Source organism: Acanthochromis polyacanthus, chromosome 2, assembly GCF_021347895.1.
Source record: "Acanthochromis polyacanthus isolate Apoly-LR-REF ecotype Palm Island chromosome 2, KAUST_Apoly_ChrSc, whole genome shotgun sequence".
Taxonomy (NCBI): domain Eukaryota; kingdom Metazoa; phylum Chordata; class Actinopteri; family Pomacentridae; genus Acanthochromis; species Acanthochromis polyacanthus.
This window is the reverse complement of record NC_067114.1, coordinates 13,162,086-13,180,636: the sequence shown is the minus strand read 5'-3', so window position 1 is coordinate 13,180,636 and position 18,551 is coordinate 13,162,086. Positions and strand designations below refer to the sequence as shown.

At 40.6% G+C, this 18,551-nt stretch overlaps 1 protein-coding gene across 1 annotated transcript in view; it reads right to left on the bottom strand.

Annotated features, from left to right (window-relative positions):
- prtga (protogenin homolog a (Gallus gallus)) overlaps window positions 1-13,782 on the bottom strand; it is a 34,399-nt gene extending 20,617 nt beyond the window's left edge. Inside the window, exons 1-7 of the mRNA XM_022212980.2 lie at window positions 13,611-13,782; window positions 11,881-12,183; window positions 2,819-2,963; window positions 2,492-2,625; window positions 1,956-2,252; window positions 1,706-1,865; window positions 1,104-1,351 (exon numbers count right to left, since the gene is read on the bottom strand). Of these exons, the coding sequence (XP_022068672.2) occupies window positions 1,104-1,351; window positions 1,706-1,865; window positions 1,956-2,252; window positions 2,492-2,625; window positions 2,819-2,963; window positions 11,881-12,183; window positions 13,611-13,677 (1,354 nt within the window). The 5' untranslated portion in view covers window positions 13,678-13,782. The remainder of the gene's footprint in view (window positions 1-1,103; window positions 1,352-1,705; window positions 1,866-1,955; window positions 2,253-2,491; window positions 2,626-2,818; window positions 2,964-11,880; window positions 12,184-13,610) is intronic.
- Between the last annotated feature and the right edge of the window lie 4,769 nt (window positions 13,783-18,551).

The following is an 18,551-nucleotide window of genomic DNA, read 5'->3' as shown; positions in this document are numbered from 1 at the left end:
CACAGCTACACTCTGCACTTTATGCCCTTTTCTTTAAAGCGATTCAGCAAAGTCACACACAAGACGTATTTGTGTTCTGGGGAAAATAAATTACCTGGCCTGATTTTTGACCTGGTAAACAAAACACTTCAGAGTAAACAAAAAAAAGCATTCTCCATCAAATGAATGCCTCAGTAAGCCTCGCTGAAAAGTTTAATAAAGCTTGCTCTTCTGTTCAATTCATGCCCACTCGTTGCCTCACAGAATGCACACTTTTGGACACTCCATGGCACTGGCTAATTAGTTCCTCTTTTCAGTAGAGCTTCAATTTAGTGCCAGGCCTTTCTGTCAACAACCTCAGGTGCAGAGTGCACTGTCTGATACGCTGTCAAAGTCAATGAAAAGCTATTGTCTCTGATTGGGACCAAGAAGACTCTGACAAGAAATCTGTATTAAGTGCAGAAAATCCCTGACAGATGCCAATTATTCAAGAAAAAAACAGAGAATTTGCTAGGCTTGTTCCTTCTTTTTATGACCTTCTTATTCCCAACAAAATCCAGCAGGTGGTCCTTTTCTCCTGCTTGTATTCTCTGTACGTTTCACCTCCCCAATGGAAGTCAGTGGCATTATAATCAAGTGCGGTGCCTGAATGTAGAGGCTTCACGTTTTCCTGAAATGTTGCATTGTTTGAATGTGACTCTTGTTGTCAACAGCAAGAGTTCCCAGGAAAGCTGAAAGGCTTTAAGGCTTTTCTGCTACCACACTGCAACCCTTGTGCTTTTAGTGAATAGTATTGTCTTCATCCTGCATTTTGTCAGCCAAAGGAAGGGACCCTGCGTCTTGAAACTCCACAGGACTATGGTACTAAATGACTACTCCTGTTTGTTCAGAAAAGCCTGTCATTCTACTTGATTTGGGAGTTCTGCTTTTCCTGACCTCTGCCTAACCGCGTAGCTCTGATAACACAGCTTGCTCCCACATTGAGCTCTATGGACAGGAAGGTGCCATGTTTAGGTGTCTGAATTTCTACTTCCTGAGGTTATAAATGCCATAAACACAAAATGTCTTGAAATATTCTCAATTTCTTGCTCTATATGACAAAAGACTGTCAGAAAAGTTCTCACCTTCAGCCTTCATGTAGTGCACAGAATAAGCAATAACTTTATCTGAGTTGTACAGAGGCCTCTCCCAAGCCAGCAGGATGGCAGAGCTCGACACTGTGTCAGCTCGGATGTTCCTGGGCGCACTTGGTCGGTCTTCTGACATCACCACAATGAGCCTCGCCATGGACAGGACCGATCCTTGCTCATTTTCTGCCTGACACTGATAGATGGCATCATCCTCAGGGATGATCTGGTTGATGACCAGTTTGCTGGGAGACAAACACACACATAGATCATGAGAGTGCAGTCATTCTATAATCACCTTAACAAGAACTGACAGTTGATAAGGAGCAGGAGCGAATTACAGGGAAACCAACTAAAATCCCATTTGCACAGCTCTAAATTATTCAGTTTCCTTTCTACTGTAGGAGTGATAGTGAACTATTTATTTAAACTGTTGTAAATTAGTCAACAAAAGCTGTTAATGAGCATTTCATGGTTAAAGGAGTTAGGCTTTCTGTTCATTATGTCAGTGCATGTGAAGCAAAAACATTTGACATGGCAGAGAGGACATGAATGGGGTCAGCAGGATTAATTTTCAAATGAAATGAGGTGAAACATACCTGTTGTACATCTTGATCCGACCATTGGAGTGAACTTTCTCTCCGTTCTTGAGCCAAGTGATCTGAGGCGTGGGAACTCCTTCAGCGTGGCACACAAAGCGGGCGGTACCGGCACGTGGACGGGTCAGGCTCTCAGGCCACTCCGACAAGGAAGGGGGCGCTTTAGAAAAACAACAGCAAATTTTTACATTTCAAATTACCAATATAAAATCCAAACATATACAGCCAAACGATGGCTGACTGTCCTAACCTAGTACAGTGACGTTGGCTGCAGCGACTGTGTAGTTTCGTGTGCGGGGCGTGGTGGCTCTGCACATATAGACTCCTCCGTGCTGGGGTTTGATGTCCGTGATAATGAGGTTGCCGTTTCCTAACACTTTGGTGTTGTAAACATCGATGGACTTGCTGTCTGCTCGGCTCCAGGAGATGATGGGTCGAGGGTTGCCTGTGGCCATGCACTCCAGGATGGCGCTCTGGTGCAACGACACCGAAATGTTCTGCGGCCCGGTGATAATCCGTGGTCTCTGGGGAAGCTGGGGACTAAGAGCTGCACACGAAAAAGAAGACAACTTTAGTCACATAAAAATGTCCTGCTAGTGAATAAATAAGCCTTCCAAAAATCTATTGACCACTCTACAACTGCGTGAAAGGCACAGACTAAATATCTTTTCATCACACATTTCCTCTTAGCTTATATTTGTGGACAAATTCCAGAGGGTGACTTTTTACTACTAAACTGTTTCCTGACTTATTATCCATTTGTAAAACCAGAGCTGTATGACACACCCGGGGTGACAGTGAGGGTGGCCTCCGTGCTTCGGCGGCGGCTGGCTATGTTGGTGGCGATGCAGCGGTAGTTTCCAGCATCTGCTCGCTGCACACCATAGATCTGAAGAACACCACTGGGCAGGACTGTGATTCTGAATGATGCACAAATACTGCTTAGCTTTCATCACTTGCAATATGGAACAATTACACAACGAGTATTTCTAACAAACTCATAATGGCTGAGAGTGGTCCCATATTATCTGTCAAGTCATACTTCAAAAAATCTGTTTTCTAAGTCTGTAAATGAATATCATGAGGCTAAACTGAAAACAACCGAGTGCATACCTTTCAGTGGTGAGGGGTAATGTGACCCGATTGAACTCCCAAGTGATGATGGGAGGAGGGTGTGCACTGATTTTACAGGAAAACCTGGCAACTGAGCCTTCAGTCACCACTATGGATGTTGGCTGGATTGCAAAAGAGGAGATACCTGCAGTAAAACAGAAAGAGACACAAATGAAAGACTTTTTACAAATTAAAAAATATGGGAACTTAACGGTCTGTACTGCCAGAGTCAAAACAAATTTAACATCTAATCTAATTCTTAAACGTTTTTTCATTTATCTCATAGTGTCAGAATAGGATGGTATAAAGTGTCCAGATGTTGAGTTCACCAAAAAAATGTCTGTCACTATTGTACATTTTCTGATAAGATCAAACTAGTACCAGGTTATCATGAGTCCATTTGACCAGCAATGTAACACACTGACTCACTCTCACATTGAGGTTGTCAATTTGCCAGTTTGCCAAAAGCCCCAGAAGATTATTGGTTTCTTCAGCAGTATTCTTCCCCACAACAGAACGAGCATTCATGTTTTTATCCCTTATATGTAGTCTTTTTAGGATAAAGTCACAGGAAACTCCTGTGAGGTGTTTGTTTGTTGTGAAAGCCGGTGTTGAATTTCACTCCATGAGTTGTGTCAAAACTTTGCTTTGACGTAAATCTACAGCACACTTGAAGTTAATTAAATGAAAACGTAAAAAGTCTGACAGGGCTACTTAAACAGTCATCATTAGGTAGCAGCTCTCAGATCAGGAAGGAAAGTTGACTGTGAATTTATTATTTCCACCATAAAATTGTCATTATAAATATACTATGTGGATATTTTTACAAAAGCAATCAGCAGGATGATTATTTCTGACAGATAATGTGTTTTTCCAAATCACTCTCGTGTCTTTTTCCGAACATTTTAGACACTCATCCATCTCCACCAGGTTCAGTGGAAGTCCAAAAGCAGAGATGCCTATTACCTAAAACTACGGACATGCTGAGTGCTGCAGGAAGGTGATGACTGGAGTGGAACAGCTACATCCTGCGTGGATAGAGTTTCCCTGAAACTGAGCTGTTGTCAGCCACCAGCTGAGCAGCAAGCAAATGAGGCCCAACATGAATTACAATAAAGCCTTTTATACAGCAGGAGAAACGTACGCATTTTATAATGACTTAAGTTGTTTTGGCTGTATTTGTTAATGAATGCTCTCTTTGACAGTAGTTCCTCCAGAGCCATAAAGGTCCTAAAAGGCATTAGGGTGACCCACTGCTGTACCATCCCCCTCTTCTCAAAAAGCTGCAGAACCCTGAGGTCAGTCATTTGTTGACAGAAATCCATTGAAGTGCTGTTTGTGATAGAGAGAACAGTAAGCCTCACAGCGTGTTAACTTTTAGCTATAATAAATATATCAATCATTGATGGCACAGACATGCACCAATCAACAGACTGTTCAGGACTTTTACAATGGGCCAGACAAATAAAGTTGTATATCTTTCTATTCAACCAAATTTCACCATTTCTAATTTCAGTAAGCCCTTTTTCGATATGCTCAGGTACTGCCTGCTTTTAAGATGAAACTATCATCTCTTAAGTAATGGATAAACAAACATACTGTGGCATTCTTGAACCTCTGCACACACACTCAGAGTTGCTTCTGCTGCAGTCAGCAATCAGCACTCAGCAAAGAAGAAACACAAAAGAGCAGGAAGGAGGGCATCAAGTTGAGATCAGACACTCTGTGCCAAAAACATCCCTAGCACCATTCAGATCACATCCAAAAAGGATTCAATTCTTTCATAGTTTGGTGAAACTGCATAGAACCCGGTAAGATACGTTCGAGTTCATGTGGATAAATGAAAATCACATGAACTATTTTATAATTAAGCAATTGAACATTTATTTTGTTTGTAACCAGGAGAAACAACCACAAGCAAAACTGTGAGAAGACATGCAGCGCCCTCCATAATTATTGGCTGGTTAGGATGTGTTCTTTAGCTTCTAATAAATTCATTTTTTTCTAGATAACATAGGACCACAATGAAAAGTAGAGGACAATCCAACCTTTAATTCAAGTGCATTTATTCAGTGTGTGTGTGTGTGTGTGTGTGTGTGTGTGTGTGTGTGTGTGTGGGGGGGGGGGGGGGGGGGGGAATCACACATTAAGAAATAATTCTTTGACATCAAATCATGTGTGCCAAAATTATTAACACCCCTGATGTTGAGACTTTGCACAATCCCCTTTTGCCAACAAAACAGCACCTAATCCTCTCCGATAATACATTTTTCTACAGTTTTCAGTGTGAGAGTATGCTTCTGCTATAATTGAATTTATTTTAAGGCTTTCAACACATCTTAACCAGGGGTGCCAATAATTACAGAGGGCGCTGTAAATGCCAGACTCGCACACTGGCGACTGTAACTTTGACTTTAATATCCAGCATCCTTACTGCTATGTTTTTACACAAAGGACCTAAAGCACCATGCTGTGATGGTAACCTCTGCTTTCTCGAAAAGACTGCAGGAAATCCCTATACTGCAATAAACACACAGTAGTGTGTATGAGGGAATGACTAATGGCTTTGTGTAAGCGGAGTTGCCAGGTGTTGTGGTGCTAAACGGCAGGAGAGCTCAGACAGCCAAAAAAACATTCAGTGAATTGTGACTTTTACACATTTGACAGCAGCATGCCTCCAAATCAAGCTGGCATTTGTGGAGGAAAGAGCACCTTATTTTGACCGAAAAAGGGCTGACAGCCTCGGTTCTTAATTATAACATCATTGGCATTACTTGTATTTCTAATTACTAGATTATAACTTACAGAATATATCTCTAGAACTGCAAAGCTAAACTTCAAAATGGCTACTAGGTTATTTTTCTTTCAGTGTCACAATCCCACCACAGGCTGAAAGTAATTAATTAAAATATTAATTGTATGAATGTTGTTTACTACACTGCTGTTTTCCAGATTGTGCATTTACCTGTAAAATATTCTTGCTGGACAAGAGGCAAACTGTGGCCAGGATCAGATCTCTTCACTAGGGACACATTTATTCAAATTAGTCTTGAGCTGCTACCCCATTAGCCCGACTGTGGCTGTTTGATGTGAAGACAGAAGTGGGGAGAGGCATTCGAACCCTCTTTCCCACCCCTCCTCCGTTAACGCACGCTCTTACAAAAATGCCATTAATGTGCTAAAGTGATATGACTGCAGGGCATGAGAGATGAGCCGCACTGATCCTTTGCCCATCTGCTTTGCCTTTTCATTCAGGCAAGTGATTCTGGAATGACAAACAGCAGGATAATCACTGATTATTGATAAACTACGAAGACAAGGTGCAAAATCTATAGGGGCTAGGGGTTTGTCGCACACCAGCAGAGCACTCCAAGCTGAAAACAGGAGGCTAACCTTCTGCTTTGAGAACAGATGATATTAGCAGAAGGTTATCCAATGTGTGGCTGAAATAATTAAGGTAAACAAATCAAGCTCAATGTAATTTACTTAATCATACACATTTAGTCATTCAGCCACTTATGTGTTTCACTGAAGAAAAATGACATTAAAAAAACTTTGTGCATGCAAACAGTGACATGTCATTTCCTTTACTACACCAAAATATGCAAACATAAAATCTTTGGCATAACATTTAGCCCTCTCCTCGGACTTAAACACAGAATAAATATCTCTGGCTATTCCCCAAAAGCTTGAAGAAACAGTTCTGACCATCTGCCCATCCCAGCGGTCTCACCTCTCACCTCTCACCTCTGACCTCCACAAATCCTGGCTATCCCCCAACTCCGGCAGAGCTGTGAGTGACCACCCCAAACCAGCACTGACGCTCACTGCTGCCTGGATCTCACTCTCTCAGGCTATGGGACTTGAAAATTCTGTTTTGTAATAATATCCTTCTCTGTTGTACCAATGACATCTGCCAGTTGTTGCTATTACAACAAATAAAACAACAGATACAGTGCAGCTGCTGCCAGACATCACACCACAGACACTTTATAATTAATTTAAAAGCTGCCATTCTCAACCTATTTAATAATATGATGCAGGAGAGGTGAGGAGTTTATCAGCATATTTTTTTATGCACAAAATTTGCTGTAGATTAATTCACAACGATACAACCAATGCCATGTTCCAGCAATGTTCAGAGTTAAAGGCACAAATATGAGTCTGCTTATATGCCCTCCTGGTTTATTAAAGTAGTTCACTTTAGAGTCCAGAGAAGTAAAACTATACTTGCTGCTGCTCAGCTTGCAGCAGATGGGCCTCCTGATGCCAGCAGCTCAACAAACTAAAGGTCAGTGGACAGGTCAGGCCCAAACAAAGGTTTCCCTACAAATGCCAGGAATTAGTTCAGCCCTCTCTCCTCTGGTTACTGTGGTCAGTTTCTCAGCCAGAATACAACACGGCACGTACTTTACTTGCATGTGAGCCATTAGTGTTAATAAAGGATAAACTTGCTGATTTCTTTTTATGTTCCAGTTTTGTACGGAAACCCTGTCGATTACATTCCTCCAATTCATTTTGACAGCCTATGTAAATCTTCCAACTTACAAAATGACATTAAACCCATCGTTAGCTGTCCGATTTTGTTTGTACATGCACTATGTATCTGACTTTCTACCTAAAATTGATCATTTTTAGGTGAATCTTCTGATTAAGATACATTTTCATTGATGCTGTAGTGCCAGAACAAGATATCGTTGTGAAAATGTCAAACAAAGTCATCCTCCCAGTTCTAAAGACCAGAAATGTTCTCACCAACAATCATTGGGAGTGCAATCACCTCAACCTGGCTTCAACACACTGGATAACAAAAGCAGTCTGTGTTGTGTTTGCAGTGCTGCCCTCCAACCATCCCGAACCCAATCCACCCCCAGGATCCCCTATTTGGGTGAGACATTAAAATTGATCATCCCCTCTTGATCCTGCAGATTGCATACTGAATTGATGGCCATCGGGACAATCTGGGCCCTTCACTGACTCACATAAACAACCCTCAACTTTTACATATTGTCCTCCTACAGGGCCGATTCTGGAGTGTACACTAAGAAAACTTTATTTTACCTTTTATCTGCTCATTCCTCCAGTGGTGAAAAACACCACCATTTAATTGAGTGATGAGTCCTTTACAATGTTCATTGACCCCGCTGGACATTAATAAAAGGCTCTGCAGAAAAAGAGGACTGATAAGCAAGGAGAAGAATGCAAAGCTGGGAAAGCCCACAAATCAATCACTGGCTGGTTGGCAGATGTGCTGCTGCTCCACACAGGCTGCAGGACAGTCCAGTGACCACTGGCCTGGCAAAACAAAGACCTATTCCCATGAGCAGGGTGAGCTCTCAAAGCACCGAACAGGCAGTGGGGGAGCAGTGTTGGGAGGAGCATTCCTCCCCCTCCTCTAACTCCTTATCTCTGTTACAAAGTTTTCCAATCACTCAACAGCAAATCTCCACTCAGACACTGGCGTCATTGTCTTTAATCTCCACATCAGAGTTAAAAGTTTTAAAAAAAGAGTCAATCTGTAAATACCTGCAATCTGTTTTTAAGAACAACTTTTTAAAATTTACCATTAAACCATTGGCAGACCACAAAAACAAAACTTCTGCTATTCTACAAGAGATGAGAGGGAAAAGAAGCCTATGGAAACAAAAACAGACCCGCTGATGACTATTAATGCAACTGATAAATTAGATGAGCATCCAGCATTATTGTAGGAAAGATTTAAGGCCTGCTCTCGGTCTCACTGCCCTCCATCTATTGAACAGTTTAAAGAAACCTTTGACCTCTCGGCCTGCCGTTCAGGGGAACCATGGTAACCTTTCGTATCCAGCAGAGGAGAAAAACAAGATTCCAGGCTTTGAGTTGTCTCACTTAAGGGCATTTCATTCATTCACATCACAATTCACACTGTGCAAGGTTTGCTTTCGTCTTATTGAAGCTTCTAATTGTGCCCAGCCAGTGCACGTCAGATGCATTCCTTAGCAACTTAAAATAATGCTATGGTCCGGACCTGGCTGCCTATGGACACACCAATGAGGAAAAATAAACATTGTTAGTCAGCTGCAGCAGCTCCTTCAAAAATATATCATTTAAAGCCCGTTTGGTTCTCGGTCTTAAACACAGACAAAGTGAATAATGGCTAGTATAAGAATTCATGTGAGTATATGTGTTCAACAGTGACACTTCCATTTGTAAGAATGACCTTTCTGTCTAGCAAAGCCAGAAAAAAATAAACAAAACTGTACACAAGAATACCATTACATTGCTCTGACATTCATATTGCTGGACAACTCCACTTTTTCATGTGTACATTACAAAAACACTCATTAGACTTCAGAAAATAACATACTTAATACTTGTAAAATAAGTTACTTTACACTTACACGCATTGTTGCCACTCCTCATATAGTCATAGTTTATTTTAAGTTTTCTCATTTCTGTTGGATGACAGGCTAGAAGTGCATTAATCAAACACATTGATACTTCATTATGCAGACAGTATATCTGCCATAATGGATCAGACCCACATAAATACAGTTCCTGTCAGTGTCATATTAAAATCCTGTGTTTCTGCTATCATTTTGAGAAAAAGAGAGCACTGTTACGGGATTGGTACCAACACGTCATGTAATGTCAAAGTCTGAAAGAGCTACCTTTTACACTGACCACAAACCATCAATTTTAACTGTGCCTCTAATCGCTGTCCCCAGATTTTGATTTGTACAGCATCAATATTGTCAGTCCACAACAAAGCAGTCCCACTTCAGACTGGTCTGTGATTTTCACTACCAACAGAAGTGAAACTGTCAGCAATGCATCCGTACAACTTGACATCTCTGGGAAATTTTAAACAGCGTCCAGGGAGCCACATACAGGCAATACCTGTTAAAATACGAGAAATCTAACAGTTTTCATGCCCGCTGTGCCTGTGGTCACATGGTATAAGAGGCCATAAGAGGGAGGCAGTCTGTCTACTGAAATCCCCATCAATCTGAAGTCTATTGACAAAAGTCACACGATGAGGCTCAGGTATCGCATTCCTTTTCATTAAGGTTAAATCCCGTCTCACCTTTGTGCTTTAGCACAAAGTTTACACTCCATCATCACCAAACTCTTCGATTAACAGCTAGTAGATACACAACTTATAAGCAAAGGGCTGAAAAGCTCCCACGGACTCTAACTCCATCACCTAACACATAAAACATGTCAACGTGATGAAGAGAGATATCAAAGCGCCTCTGGAAAGCAAGTGCTCAGGCTCCCTACAAAGTGCACTATCCATCTTCCAGCTGTGGAATTAACACGTAAAAAGACATGAGGACACACTGCAAATTAGTCAAAATAGGCATAATAAACAAGATTTCTTCAGTTAACAAACATTAAAAACAAATGACCACATACTCTCTAAGCAGACTTTTCTCCAAGAGGAAGGTCATAGAAGACAGTCAGAATGATCACTGCCACTCTGACTTTCCAAACAGATTGTGGACTCACTAATCTTTAACTTTTACAATTAATGTAATTAGCCTTTCTGTGATGAACAGTTCCAGCTGTTTTGTCCACTGACTTGATGACAAACAATTGCCCTCCAAAGAGTGCCTTTTCTTTTGTCAGCACGGGAGGCAATGTGGACAAAAACAGAGTGAAAAGCTTTTCACTCTTTCACCAGACTAGTGAGGCAGAAAACAATTGTCTGCAAAGCCTCGAATACCTACTGACCTGGTCGGGCCCGCAATAAAGTTTGGTCATTTAGACACTCGGGCTAAAGCCACAGTACTGGGAAACAGCAATTCACATTCGTACGTGTGTGTGTTTGTGTGTGTGCAGAGCACTTGCAACAACCCCCACTGCTCCCCCTGTGTCCTTCAACTGAGCATTTCTCAGGTATGTGAAAATTTTATGAGCTTCCAGATAGACCTTCCAGCAGGTCTAAGTGCCATTTTAAAACAAACTAATAAAGCTTACTGGCAGCTTTTATCACCTCTTAACTTCAAGCTATAAAGCAGGTAAACTACTCAATCAATTAATAAAAATATATGTACTCTTTAGGTACCTGAAACTATCTGAAGATGTGACTGACCTCTACCAGAGAGAACTGCACGTGGTGAAGTACTGCTTCAGAACAAAACATACAAACTGGCTCAAAAAAAGGACCCTGGAGCTGTTTTGTACCTCACACTAATTGCACTCCATGTTATGGAGGTCCTGTTACTTTTCATACAAAGGTGATGGATGTTGGTGTCAAAGGAAACTGATTTAATGGATTTGAGTGCACAAACTGAGAAAATCCAAATAATAAAAAGTTTCTTTACTTCTCTTCAACTCTGGATGACATTGGAGGGAAAATGCATTCCAAAGTAAAACAAGTCTTTCTATTTACATGGAAACCTCAATCGCGGGACATTTTTTTCATTTCCATATTAAATTAAACTTCCACATAATGCATGCAATGTGAAAAAAGCATATTTTAGGACAGATGGCAGGATAAAATGTTTAACATACATTCCACCAAAGTGGGCACAGCAAGACGCATGGCCTGTAGGTAGGAGGAGGGGATATAAGGTCCCAAAAGACCAACTCTGCCTGGAGCTTTCCTACCTCCCCCTTAAAATACGAGGCCAAATCGTGCAGCACTAGGGGAGAAAGCATTCCAAAAGAACAATTCCTCAAGCGATCCGGGTGCAATAACATGAAAGCCCGGGCCAGTGAATAGGGGTCATCTGCTCTTTAGCATTGGAGAACCAGCATCCTGGACAGCTCCTAACCTTTCAAATCTCATGCGCCTTCATTAACACACCAATGGGCATTTCCCCCCTTCTGATCAGCATCTTTTTTTTAAGCTCTAACTTTGAAGACTTTGTCTCTCTTCCTGCTACCGCCAAAGATGCTCTGAACGCAAAACTGGGCAGCAGAAATACAAATGAACATGTGCAGATAGATTTGAATCTCATCCACTGATGTTTGTGGGGAAAATAGTGGCAATAAACACAAAACTTTTGAAGAGTTGTCGATCACATGTCCACTTCACTGTTGCATTTCTAATACAATTCCAGCTTGATACTCACTTGCGATTGTAAGACGGGCTTTCTGGCTCAGGATTGCTCCGTACTTGTTCTGAGCGAGGCACTGATAGAACCCTTCATCTGATTTGTCTCCTCTTCTGCTCTCCACCTCTGAAAAATAAAGGGAGCCATTGGAGAGCAGGTACACCCGTTCGTTCTCCACTAGTTTTACTCCATTCTTCAGCCATCTGACGTCAATGGTGGCTTCTCCACGCGCCTGACAGTCCAAAATCACCGCTTCTTTCCGCATGACGGTGACATCGTGGGGCTCCTTGACGAAAAATAACTCACTAAAGCATAAAACACCTGTAAAGAGAGAGACAGGGAGACAGTTAGAAAAGCACAGGAGAAGTGAAGGTGGTTATCAGCATGGGGCCTCCTGTCAGGGCAGAGGAGCACGGCACAGCAAAGAATTTAAAGCATTTACACGCCAGTCAAAGTACTGGCTTATGGTGATGCACACAGTTTACATCAGCCTGCGTGCTTATTTCTTGAAGTCAGTAATGCGATTATTCAAGGTTGTGGCTCGATGCTCTCTAGGTAGGTACTATCAGAGTTACTGGATAGAAGTGTGACACAGATTAAAACCTGCTGAGGGCAAATATCACATTTAAGAGGCTTGGGAGGCCTGCCAGCATGAGGACGACTGTCCAGTGCAGTAATCACACCGTGCCTTCATTAAGTCTTTCTGCTTCACTTAAAGCTATAAAGTCACTGGCTGAAGGTGACACAGATTATCTTGTTAGTCCCTCAGTGTGCACAGAAACCTACAGCTGAAGAGTGAACTTCATTTTCAGTTCAAACTGTTAATACAACAACCTCAAACTGTACCATAATGTAATCCACATTATACCTGCAAGATTTCTCCTCAGTCAGGGAAACAGACTATGCATGGATCTTGTCCACAGTATAAATGTTTAAAAAAATTCTCCTACAACTCTGTCTTTGATACATGTATTGATTTTGTAATGGCATATGCTGGACTTACTGTTGATGTTTCATCTCAGCTCTAATCTGGTAGAGGATTAAAGTCACAGTAGCTTTAGGATTTACTTTCAGTATTAATACTGTCACTTCTGCTCTACCTGCTCATCTAGAGTAAGTATTTTGGCTAGGACATGACATAAATAAAAAAAAGTCAGTATTCTTAAGATATCCACAGCACATTTATCTTTATATATATATATATATATATACATATATATATATATATATTCCTATTTTTAGATAGCTGTGGTTTAGAACAGTTTTAATTGATACATCAGGAAAATAAGTTGGTTAAATTGAATTTGTCAATAAAACTAACTCTGAAAAACATCATATCAAACAGACATTTCATACAAATTTAAGCTACTAGCTGATTCTTAAGGAAACTTCAAATTTCTCTGACCGATAAATTAGCTAAAACAGGACCGTTTACTGACAATTTCACACTAAGTTACACGATACTTTGAAGTTTCGTGTCGATAAAAACAACTGAGGTAACTTATCAGAAAATGAAAATGTGAAAACAGGTTAACCAAACACCGAATTGCCAATAACCAAGTGTATTCGTGGTTTGAGCTGAGCAGATAACTAGAAGCAAACTTTAACTAACCGTTAAACCGTTAAAGTCGGTCTAAACTTTATTTTGTTCAAGTCTTCACACTATCAAACACACTACTGAGATGAAACACACCCTAACGTGTTCGATAAAAACTCAAACACATGATGAAAGTGAAAACGCGTCTCACCTGAGATTGGAAGAAAAAGCAGAAAGAACAGCAAACGCTGATATAATTTCCTTTTGACAGACGCCATTTACGTTAAAATTGTCCGTGCATGCTAGCTACTCTCTCATGGTTGCTTCCTCCTCATGAGCTGCACCGATACTGACTACCGGAGCCGCGGCTGGCAGATGCAGTAGGTCAGCCTCCCTCCTCTGGGATGGACACCGCTGATCAATCACCTCCCAGGTCAGTGTGGCGCATGTGGAGCAGCGCCACCTAGCTGCAGGACACACACAGGACAGGACAGGCTCACAAGCACCGCTGGGTGAATACACAGTCATGGAAAAAAATTATTAGACCACCCTTGTTTTCTTCAATTTCTTGTTCATTTTAATGCCTGGTACAACTAAAGGTACATTTGTTTGGACAAATATGATGATAACAACAGCATAGCTCATAAGAATTTCATTTAAGAGCTGATGTCCAGACATTTTCCATGGTTTTCTTGATAAAAACCAAAATCACTTTAGTTCTTACATTAATGGCTCTGGCATTGCACTGTAAAAAACAGTGCTTTTAGGCATGCCATGTTTTCTTTTCTGTCTGTTTTAGTCACATGGTCCACACAGGAGTGAGTTCTTGATTGCATGACCATTGTTTCTGATGACTGCAGTGATGCACTTTGACATGCTCTCTACCAGCTTCTGACATTGTTCTGCTGTTACAGAAGCCCATTCCTGTTGCAGAAATTCAAACTAATCTGCTTTGTTTTGGGGCATGTGGTTCTCCATTTTGCATTTGATGATTTTCCACAGGTTTTGAATTAGATTTAGATCTGGTGATTGACCAGGCCAAGGCATGGTTCCAGTGTTCTGGTTCTCCATCCAACAGTGAAACATGGTGGGGGCATTGTGATGGTCTGGGCTGGCTTTGCTACTTCAGGGCCTGGACAACTTGCTGTGATTTATGGAAAGATGAATTCTGCTCTCTACCAGAAAATCCTGAAGGAGAATGTTTGGCCATCAGTTTGTCACTCCAAGCTAAAGCATACTTGGGTTCTGCAGCAGACAACGATCCAAAACACATCAGCAAGTTCACTTCTAAATGGCTTGAAAAAACAAAATGAAGGTTCTGGAGTGGCCTCGTGAAAGTCCAGACTTGAATCCAATTGAAATTCTGTGGAATGACCTTAAAAAGGCCGTTCATGCTCGAAAACCCTAAAGTGATGCTGAATTTAAACAAGTGGGCCAAAATATCTCCAAAAAGATGTGAAAAACTCCTTGCCAGTTATAGAAAAGGTTTGATTTCAGTTGTTGCTGCTGAAGGTGGCCCGACCAGGTCATAGGTTTAGGGGGCAATTACTTTTTCACACAGGGCGAGGTAGCTTTGAATCTGTTTTTGTTTTTTGTCTTTTTTTTCTAATGCAGTCATTTAAGCCTGTATTCACTCACTGTCTCAGAAAAATTATTAAAGAACCTCTTCAGACAGGATTTTTCATAGAAGAGGAAGGGATTTGTTGCTATTTGTCACTGGCACCTTTTACCTTTTTGTGACCACACATAAAATGAAAACAAGTTTTTTCTATACTGTTTGACATCAAAAAAGGAATTTTATCTCACTTTTCAGGAGCTACTTTCAGCGGCTGAGGAAGAGTGTGACTTGAGATTGGAAGCTCAAGGGAAAAGCTAGTAACTAAACCTTATTTTAAGATGTTTTCCTACTTAATAAATTTCCAAATTCAGTAATTAATCTTCAAGCTATTTTTTTCATTGGAAATGAGCTAAATGTCTTTTATTTGCTCAAGTAATCAATTGACAATTACTTTATTGAGCAGCCATTCTTATTTATGTGACAACCTTTAAACAAATTACATTCACTCATGCGTTACAGGGAAAAGAGGTTTTCTGTGGAACTTTATGATCAGATCCTTTCACAGTCATGTTGTCCATAGTTTGAGCCAACATCAAACCCTGACTCACTGCTTTGTGTATTTTCAGCTGCCGGTGTTATGTCACTTGCTCCCCCATGAACCTTTCACTTTCCCTTATCGATACGAGCGACTTGTATTGATGAGAGCAGATCCCTCAGAATCGGACACCAACTGCCCACCAAATGGTCTCTGCAAACTGAAAAAAAATGTTAATGGAAATGAGTTTGTCCTTTAAAACTGGGCCTGCAATTATGAGGAAGCATTGATAGGAACAGGACAGCTGCTGTGTCAATGTCGATATTGATCCGGTGTCCATCACTTATTGTATAGGGAGATCAAACCCCCTCCTGCCCCTCACGGTCGTCCCCTTTTCTCCCTCTGAGAAGCTTTATTCAGCAGCAGGACTGCAGCCCAGCTGTGATGTCCACGTGAACAAAAATACAAAGAGCTGGTCTGATCACAGGAAAACATGTCTCTCTGATAATCAGTAAAACTTACTAATACATCAGACTTGTAACTGAAATTTACATATAAAATAAGCTCTTCGATTTAAATGTTCAAGCTACTTTAATACGGAACAATTTCACTTTGTTCAATCAAAAGAGGAAACACTGAATTTCAGATGTGTGCTCTGCCTTTTGAGGAAACTGCAGTTCATTTGTTTGCCTAAAACAAATGATGAAAAAAGTGGATACAGGGATAGAAAGCATTTAACCTGTACTGTGCCACCTGTCTCCAGAACATGACTAGCTTTTTGTTTGTTTCTTGAGTATACTTCTATTCAGATAACAAGAAAAGTGCAAACATGTGAATATCATGTTTGGAAAATCCCTGTTCTGTTCCAGCAGATCTGTTTAAAAAGAGCAGGGATTGTTCTCAATCAGCTTCATCTGTGGCTGACTTGAAGAGTAAAGATGCTACTAACTCTGAAGGGAATTTTCAGGGTTTTTCCACAGTTTTCAAAAATAAAAATGCTGATTTGGTCATCAATGCACCATTTCCAAAGCAGCCAAGTTGTGTGCACACCAGCAGACAATACCAAAAATAGGGGGTTGAGAATGAATTGGTAAATCTGAAGTTGTTTATCCGAAAAAAAAAAATTTGAACTCAAAACTTTCATTAAACACACACTGAAAATGTAAAACGTGGGTGTCAAACATGCAGCCCGTGGGCCAAAACTCTGTAATTTTTTTACACTTTACAAAGTGTAAAAAAATTACAGAGAAGACATTAACTGCAAATTGTAAATTTGTAAAGTTATAAGTTTGAAATAATTTTGAGACCTTGACAAGTTGTTTTGATCATAAAGTAAAATACTAGATTGTTCATTGTTCTTTTGTCACTTTGTGTCTAGTTTTTGTCATTTTGTGTCTCAATATTTTGCCTTGTTTTTGTCGTTTTTTGTCTGATTTGTCATTTTGTATCTCATTTTTGTCATTTGTGTCTAATTTTTGTAATATTTGTCTTGTTTTTGTTGTTTTTTTTGCAGTGCTTGTACAGTATTACATAACCACAGTTTTAGATTACACGGTGGGCACCTCTCTTACATAACGTGAGAAAGTGACCTCATTCATGGACAGCTAAGCTCTCCCAAGGGTGTTTCATTAATCAAGAGTTCAGTTTCGGCACCTGCCAATATGGAAGAGTTTGTGGGTGGAGTGCTGTTCGGCCCGCATCTGAACTCGGGTCAAGCTCTGGAGCCGAATCAATGGACCAAAAGTCATTATCAGGTTATGAATGTGTGTAGCTTTGTGGGTAAAGGAGAGCCAGCTTTCCCAGGACCTGCCGTCATTGGCTGAAGGGCGTGTCTTCCTGCTACCATCCCCGCTGACCCCAGCAGTGTCCAAAAGGCCGGCCTGAATCCATGTGACCTCTTCACTGACCTCCGTGGAGCGAAGGGGGTTTTAGTGCCCCAATGGGGGGTTGGGGAGAAATTAGGACTGTGGCTCTTCAGCTGAATCAAACAAAAGGCTTCAACTACAGAGATGTGGAGGAGTCCTCTTCACATGCTACTTTTGTTAATGCTAGACATGAAAGATGCTGTTGGTCAGAGAGCTTTGAGTTACAATAAAATTAGGCTTAAAATAAATCCTTTGAGAAACACAGACAGCCTAGAAGAATTCAGATGGAAATATTCATGTTTCTCTGCCATCATGCTTGAAATGAACCAAATTTGCTGGTCAGATCTAAATTTTAAAGTTAGGTGACGCTCTTTGGATAGATGCAGAGTGTTTCATCTCCCCCAGCTGGAGGGATTCAGTACTACAAACACACAACAGCAGTGAGCAACCTAAAAGAACAAAACAGTACATTTTCCATTTAAATTCAAGAACCTCAAATAAACACAACAGTTCCTCCTCACTGTTCTGGAGCGTTCCTACAGACAAGTCCAGCTTAAAGAAGATGTAACACAATCACCAAAACTTCAATGTTTTCCAAACTCCTCACACAGTCATCAAAAATCTGAATCACATATAGCTGACTAAAAATTAAACACTGCCACAAAGCCTCTCATGACAGCTAAATTTAAACAAAACAGATAACAAACCTCTTATAAAACACATCACAACTTCAAACCTGCAGTTATTCCATGAAGAGAAACAAAACTGAAATTAAAATTAACAATATTTGAGCCCCTATATCTGGTCTTTACTGCTGTTCAAATCAAATCATGCAACAGTTTTCTCTTTCACATCACAACTACTGTAACATTCTCTCTGTACAGACACCTCAGAGAGTAAAACAGTGAAATGTCACTGATAGTCTTGGATTTGGAATTGCCCTTTTACTGTTTCTCTGTATTCTGCTAAAGCACACATTTTCCATTGTAGGACATTTATAAGTATTGTCTCTTTAAACCTCTTTAATTTTTCCCTGTGCTTCTCTTTTTTTCTTAGAAACACCAAGCGGTGAAAGCAGTATTTAGATCCTTTGCTTAAGTAGAAATACCAACACAGGAATGTAAAGACACACAGTTAGAGGTAAAAGTCCTGCGTGAAAAATTCTGTTTAAGTAAAAATATGTAAGTTTTTGTA